The 8348-nt window shown below is 37.1% G+C and overlaps 1 protein-coding gene across 1 annotated transcript; it reads left to right on the plus strand.

The window, feature by feature from the left end:
* The first annotated feature begins 436 nt into the window (after positions 1-436).
* Positions 437-6806, plus strand: LOC117435381 (glutathione S-transferase A-like). Its single transcript, XM_034058481.3, has 6 exons — positions 437-804; positions 1832-1897; positions 2733-2838; positions 3655-3773; positions 4089-4177; positions 5957-6806. The coding sequence occupies exons 1-6, from the start codon at positions 637-639 to the stop codon at positions 6087-6089; spliced, it is 681 nt and encodes a 226-aa protein (XP_033914372.1). The 5' UTR covers positions 437-636; the 3' UTR covers positions 6090-6806.
* The last annotated feature ends 1542 nt before the right edge of the window (positions 6807-8348 follow it).

The following is an 8348-nucleotide window of genomic DNA, read 5'->3' on the forward strand; positions in this document are numbered from 1 at the left end:
CTAGATTGCAAGTATCATTGCTTGGTTTAGAAGCACGCCAATCCTCCCCCAGAACCCATGACGGCTGTCGGCGCCCCTGTCCCTGAGTGGTGGTTTCGAGATCTGTTTTGTGCTATAAATTATTATACAGTACAAGTTCTCAAAAAGACGCAGGAGAATTAATCTAGTTTACCGCTTTTGTTTGTGTCCGTCAGTCTATTTTTCAAACTCAACACAATGAATGACACTTAGTATTCAGACTCACTAGTAACTCGGTAATAATAATAATAAAAAAGTCTTAATTATATATGTGTGTGTGTGTATTTTACTGTACATCGTTCGGTTCAATAAATGCAGGGGTTAAAAGTGTGGAATAGCCTCCCCAAACGAAAGACTGACGCGCCGCCTATGGGGGAGGGGCTGTGATTAAAGAAGCAAAATATAATTTGACTCCCTTTCTCACACGCACTCTTTGCTTGAATTTAATTTGACTTCGGAACTATTTGGGGTGTGTCTGTATATGTGTCGTAGCTTAGATTAGGGACAGCCTGCATACTAGAAAATCAGAAGGGTGACATTTCTTCGCTCTGCAGTGCTTCTTACCTGTTGACCCGCACTTTGAAATACTTGCTTTTGTTGCAAATCGCATTCGTAGCTATGGCCAGCAGCATGATTCTGTACTGGGGCTCAGGCTCCCCTCCTTGCTGGAGAGTCATGATTGCTCTGGAAGAGAAGAACTTGCAGGGCTACCAGCAGAAGCTGCTGTCTTTTGAGAAAAATGAGCACAAGTCAGAGCCAGTTATGGCGATAAATCCCAGAGGACAGGTGCGTGTGTAGCGTTGTTAGTAACATAAACATTTGTGTTGTGTTGTGTTATATTGAATATTAATTTATTGAATTGTTAAAATGTTGTTAGTTTAAAAAAAATAATGCCAAGTATGGCGAGTAGAACTGGAAGGTATTTTTGTAAGTGTATAAAATGTTGTGGAAAGTTAGAACCTAGCAGTCAATGGGGTATCAAAATTCCGAAGAGATATAGCGACTGCGTTCATCTGTACAGTAATGATTGCAATAGCAGCGCATTTCAAATCCTTAAAACTAATGAAGTCACTGTTCACAATGTTGCATATACCATTGTTTTCTACTGTTACAACAGTTTTACCTGAACACATATTGTAGCAGCATGGTTAAAATGCTAAGTGCTTCATTCACATGGTGATTTTTATCACATTCATTGTCAACAAGTACAGGTGTACAGACAGCCTGTGTCACAACCTCTATGTCAACACATGCAGGTGTCAGAATATAAACACTCGGACTGCATCAAATTAAAACAGTTACTTTGTCATTAATGAAGCACATAGCATTTTTAAAAATGCTGCTACCATGCATGTTTGGGTAAAACTGTTGTAACACTGTAAAACAATGGGATATAAAACATTGTGAGCAGTGCGTTATTCACAGGAGTATGGATTTGAAATGCACAGCTATTACAATCATTACAGTACAGTTCAATGCACTCTGCAGTCAGCTGTTTTCTCCAAAGGGAGGGAGGGCAGAAAACACATTTGTTAATAACTAATTTTATTTCATGCAAATGTATAATCCCAATAAATATAGTAAAATTATCATTCCATCAAAAGACCACTGTTCATTATATAGGTATAGCTATACTTTAGGAATTAGGACAAACAGCTGTAGAATTCTGTCCAAAATTGAACTAATATAACTGAGGTAGACACCTATATTGATTGAATTAATGTATTGTAGAATTTACATGGCTTACATCTATTTCTATTTACATTGTTGTAAATTATAGTGTTTGTAATATAGTGTTTGTTGTGTCTTGTAGCTTCCCTCATTCAAGCATGGTGATAAAATAATTAATGAATCCTTTGGCGCCTGTTTATATTTGGAGGTGAGTTTATGCAGGTTTACATCTTAATACAGTGTTCTAACACTGTCCCAATACTACTTGTACTAATATGTAAGGTGAATATTGTACCTTTTTGTGAACAAATTATTTTGTGAGTGGTATATTGAATGTGGTCTTGTAACAATTAGCTGACTCTCACATTATTATTATTTATTTCTTAGCAGACGCCCTTATCCAGGGCGACTTACAATTGTTACAAGCTATCACATTATTTTTACATACAATTACATTATTTTTTACATATAATTACCCATTTATACAGTTGGGTTTTTACTGGAGCAGTCTAAGTAAAGTACCTTGCTCAAGGGTGTAGTGTCCCCCACCTGGGATTGAACCCACAACCCTCTGGTCAAGAGTCCAGAGCCCTAACTACTACTCCACACTGCTGCCCTTATTATTATATTATCATTATGCTAACTTATCCCCAATGTTTTCAACCAATTTGAACTGTGGTCTGTGTAAACTCCCCTTTATTTTATTGACCATACCTGTGAACTTTGTCCATGATCCCAAAAACATTTCAAGGGGCTTTTTCTGTTATACTGTAGTGTGTCTGAGGAGAGACTTTGGGTTGAATGAACATTGGAGCTACACTACTGTACTCCTCTTGTCTGTAGTACCGGTCCCTCAAAGTTGTATGAAAAGCAATATTCTGCTAATTGGAACTATACTGCATCTGCCCCTGCTTTGTTGATGGGTAAAGAGACTTCCTTTGGGTTCTCATTAAGTAAAAGAAAATGGAAAAACAAAAACAGGTGACGTGCTTCCCTTTGGTGGCTGTTGCCACTCCAGTGAACCTGTTGTTCTCTCTTTGCAGAATCAGTTCAAGTCTCAGGGCACCCAGCTGATCCCTGATTCCGCAGCAGAGCAAGCGCTTGTTTACCAGAGAATGTTTGAGACGCTCACTCTCCAACAAAAAATGGGTAAGACCTGACACTGATAACCCATTTAATGAATACAGGGTAGATATTGCAAAGTGCTGCAGTGGATTCTTATTGAAGGAGCGTCTGCTCATTATTCTGTGATTACAATCAGCATCTTGTATGCAGAATGCTTTTTGGAAAGAGAAAGACCCTCCGTGCCAGTTAAATCTTTCCGAACTCTTGTTTGCATACCATTAGTCAGGAACAATAAAAATTGTTGCAAAGTGTTAAACCAATACAAAAACCACCACTGCACTATGTTGATCTGTAAAATAAACTGTTTGGGCATATCCTATTCAGTTTGATCAAATTCAATTGTGACCAATGCTGCAGAGGTCTAAGACTTCCCTCCCAAAATTGTCCACTGCAATGTACTGAGGTTTGGTTGGTGTGATAAAATATTTAAATAATAATAACACAACTGTTTTTTGTTATTAAAGTACACTAACAAGTGGTCCAGAAAAGATGCCAATCCTAAGTAGTGAATGAATTAAATACTCCTAGTAGCCTATTCTCTTTAAACATGCCAGGTGTCATTTGGATAAGTGGTGTGATAGCTGCCTAAGTTAATAGGATATGGGTGGGGATGGTCATTTTTTGTTTGAACTCCTTTGTGTGTACAGCCAAGAGAGTGCATAGAAATGAATAGAAATGCAAAAGATGTTGATGCAGAGTGAATTCACAGGGACTACATTTCATTGCCCACAAAGAAAAACCTTTTGTCTCTTCTGTTGCTAATGTGAATGCAAGAGTGACCTTGCTCTTGGTTCGTCAGTGCCGATGGAATCTTGCTCAGCCTGTTGCTCTGTTTTTCAGCTGATGTCATTTATTATACCTGGAAGGTTCCTGAGGGTGAGCGTCACGACTCTGCTGTGAAGAGGAACAAGGAGGCTCTGAGTGCTGAGCTGCAGCTCTGGGAGGGCTACTTTCAGAAGGTAATACTAGAAGTGCCATGGCAACACGGCAAACACATACAGGGTTTAGAAATGAACTGTCCCAAATCTTATACACGCTACATAAAACATACAGCGTTGTTTTTAGCTCATTTAGAAGTTGTTGATTTGAGTTTATATTATTGAGCAGGAGTAAGCTTAATTTGAAAAGTTAATGTGTAACTTTTGTATTATTTATCTCTGAGTACTGCATATTGTTTCCATGATTTGACAGCACTGTATCTCCATATAATATGAGTGGGAGCAGAAGACTATATAATAAAGTACCTTAAAATGACAAATATTTTTGTTTCACAGATGGATGCTGGGTCGTATGCGGCAGGAAAATACTTTACAATGGCAGATGTCATGGTTTTTCCACAGATTGCTTATGCATTCCGCTTTGGGTAGGTTATAATAGGCAAAGCATGTTACACAAAACAAAATATGTTGTCTGTTTCAACATTTTGTCACTTAAAGTACTTCCTGATGCAGTAATATACATAGGGCTTCTGATTTTCAGTTTTAACTGATAAAAACACCCGATACAAAATGAAATCGGTGTAAGCCAATAAACACCAGAAAAACAGTGGAAATGGTTACTCAATTCACGTTAACCACCCCTTTCCCATTAAAAAATAAAACCTACTACAGAAAAAAAACTACGTTTCCCAGTGCAGCTGGGCGTTGTCCCTCCTTCCTGACTTGCATCTATCATTGATTCGTTCTGAATACTTTAAACCCACCCCAACTACTGAGTGACAGCACATTCCTGCATTTCTATTGGAGATTTAAAATGAGATTACATTTAGGAATGGAGGCTTGTTTGCTGGATTTAAAGCTGTATTGCAGTTAAGCTTCAGAGGATTTAAAACAGAATTGCAAATTGTGGTGAAATATAAAACAATGCCTACACACAAAAACCCCAGAAGAATGTGTCCGTGACCATAAGGATTTAATTGTGGAAGACAGCAAAGGAAAGAAGGTACAATTTAAGTGTGCAAGTACTGTAGAGTTACTTCTATAAATATTTTGACAGAAAAAAATACATAAGCATTTTGGAAAGTAACTGAAAACACTAATTTCATGCAGTATATAAAAAGCGAAAGCCCCGGGGAAAAAAAAAAAAGATTTACATAAAACTCAAAAAATAGCTAAAAATAAGCACCAAATAATGTCATTAATAAAAATTGAAAAATAGGAGCCCTAAATATACAGTAGAACATTTCTTCTTTGGTTCCCATGGCATTGATTGTTGTCATGGCAACTAGTATAAAAGAGTGACTGTCCAATGTTTGTACTGGATGACTCCATCTTTCTTGATATATAATTACAGTGGGATTTGCATGTTCCAACCATAGTGACGCAAAATCTTCTGGCAGAATTTGCAGCACAATTGAAATTAGTGTGACTTGCTATTTATTTAACTAACCATTACATGTTTTGCACGCTAGAGGGCACTGTATGGCTAGAAACTGGAATTTCAAGAATTAACTGAAATACATCTGTTCACCAGCAGGTGTCACACATTGAAAATAATGTTACAATGGAAGACAATCTATAGATTAGGACATATGGGTCAAAAAACTAGTTGGAACACTTTTGAAATATATTCAGAATAAATAAAATCACTACACGTTCTAATCTGATAAACCTGAAATGAAACCAAAACCAACTAAGTAGATGTGGACCACTATTTTAATGCACTAGCTGTGCTAAGTTTCAAACTACTGGAGTTCACTATAAAAATAAATATAAACTACATTAGCTTACATTTTATGGGAATATGGCAAACAGACCAGACATCATTGTAGAAAAGAAAACAAAAATAACTGGTGATTGACATTGCCAGCAGACAGAAACTCAAAACATCAAGAACTCAGCCATGAAGTTCAACGATTATGGCAAATTCCTAAAAACATGAGAGAGCAGCTCAAGAACACGCTGGGAGTGAAAGGTTTTACAATCAGGGACCTCCAGAAGGCAGCGTTTTAGGAATTGCGAGGATTTGAGGGAAAGTTCAAAGCAAAGAAGAAAACAAAGAAGAAAAAATATGAAGGGGGGGGGGGACATCTACTTCACAATCCATAGTTGTATGGTGAGTAGTAGTCTGCATAACATTTAGTGTTCCTGTCTAAGCTGTTGTTTCCCACATATGTTTTAGTTGTGTAATCTCTTTTATTCAGGTTGTCCCAGGAGAAGTTCCCCAAGTTAGAAGAGTACCATAATCTAGTGAAGGAGCGCTCCAGTGTCCAGGCTTCCTGGCCACCTCACTGGAAAGAAACCCCCCAGGGAATGGAAATTCTTAAAGACCTCTAATTCAGCTCCACCTGTGAGGTTTAGAAGTAAAGCCCTTTCTGGCTACCTTACTGAATAACATGTTATGTAATTGATTCATGTAAGACTCCTGTTATATTCAGTACTATATGATTTATGTAGTTTTGTTTGGGTGTACTTAATGACTCCAAAATTACTGTTATTACAAAAATGATCTAATTATGACATATTGATTATAGTAAAATTATATAAAACAGTCAAATAATCCCAAAGGACTGTAAATTGTACTGTGAAGTGCCTCCTTTTCAGCAATAGCGCTTAAGAAAAACTACAATACCAGTACTATATACATGCCTCAAATCTGACTATAACCTTTTAATGCCTTTATGTTATGTTTTTTTGTTGTTTAACAATTTTGTGGTCTTGTAAAGTCTAATCAAGTTAGATTAACACAGTGTGATTAGATTTGAAACATTTTCAGGTTGTACCAAAAAAGTTCAGATATAATTGCATTTACATCACCAAGATGGCACAGAGCTAAGACTTGCTTGTCAGAAATTGTTTAATTGTAGCATATCATTATAGAAAGTGGTTGAAAAATCTGGAGTGGCCTTATTATCATAAAAATGCACTACAAACAGTAAATATGAAGCACCCAATACTAGAATACTATAAATGAGAAACAGTAATGTTACATAGTTTGTTAGTTCTGTAATCTATGTATTATTGCACTAAAATTCCATCTTAATTGAATTAAAACGTTGTTCTGTTTTTTTTTACAGTAATCCTTTGTGCAGTGTTGTCAGTTTCAGTTTCAAAGCATAGTTGAATAATGAACCAAGGTGCATGAATAATAAATATACAGGTAATATCAGTTAGGTAGGAAAACATATTGCAGAGATGTGTCCAGCCCAGAGACTTTACAGCACATGTAAATAATGAGTTACACAAGTGTTCAGTAACATTTAATATATTTGTTTCTTAATGCGGTATATTTTGTGTGGTTCAGGAAGTGGAATGAGTGCTCCTGCCAACTAATTTAGCAGGATCCCCTATTTTATACCTAGTCTGTGTATTCGCTATCAGTCGCCGTTTGTTGCTACAGTAATCAATACTCTGTTCTGCCACCCCTCCTGCAACACTGTCTCCCTCTGGGGGCCTGCAAAGTCTTGAGGGACTGTCTCACACCCCGGCCAAACCCTACTGCACTCCAAACCTCCCACGCTGCCAATTAACAGCCTTGTGAATGATGCAATAAACAAACATACTGTGCAGTCAAACCTGCAAAACACAACCACTCCGCTAACTAAGATCATGCAACAGTCTCTTGAGACTGGGATTGAACCAACAAACTGGAGAATTGCAAACGTAATACCAATATACAAAAAGGGAGACAAAACTGAACCAGGTAACTACTGACTAATAAGCTTGACTTCTAGTATATGTAAACTTATGGAACCTATAATAAGATCCAAAATGAAAAATGACCTATATGGTAACAGCATCCTGGGAGACAGTCATGGTTTTAGGAAAGGGAGAGTGTGTCTAACTAACCTGCTTGATTTTTTTGAATATGCAACATCGACAATGGATAATTGCAAAGCATATGACATGGTTTATTTAGATTTCCAGAAAGCTTTTGACAAAGTCCTGCATAAAAGATGAATTCTCAAACTGAACGCAGTAGGGATTCGAGGAAATGCATGCACATGGATTAGGGAGTGGTTAACATGTAGAAAACAGAAAGTACTAATTAGAGGAGAAACCTCAAAATGGAGCGAGGTAACCAGTGGAGTACCACAGCGATCAGTATTAGGTCTCCTGCTCTTCCTAATCTACATTCAGAACTGGGCAGACACATGGCAAATTACATTTAATAAAGAAAAGTGTAAAGTACTGCACGCAGGCAATAAAAATGTGTATTATAAATACCATATGGAAGATACTGAAATTGAAATTGAAAATGCTTGGATGTAAAGTGTTGAATTTAAATCAAGGGAAGTAATGCTAAAACTTTACGATGCATTAGTAAGACCTCATCTAGAATATTGTGTTAAGTTTTGGTTACCTTGCTACAAAAAGGATATTGCTGCTCTAGAAAGAGTGCAAAGAAGAGCGACCAGAATTATTCCTGGTTTAAAAGGCATGTCGTATGCAGACAGGCTAAAATAATTTAATCTATTCAGTCGTGAACAAAGAAGACTACGTGGCAATCTGATTCAAACATTCAAAATCCTAAAAAGTACAGACAATGTCGACCCAGGGGACTTTTTTGACCTGAAAAAAGAAACAAGGACCAGG

The sequence above is a fragment of the Acipenser ruthenus genome, chromosome 3 (assembly GCF_902713425.1).
Source record: "Acipenser ruthenus chromosome 3, fAciRut3.2 maternal haplotype, whole genome shotgun sequence".
Taxonomy (NCBI): Eukaryota; Metazoa; Chordata; class Actinopteri; order Acipenseriformes; family Acipenseridae; genus Acipenser; species Acipenser ruthenus.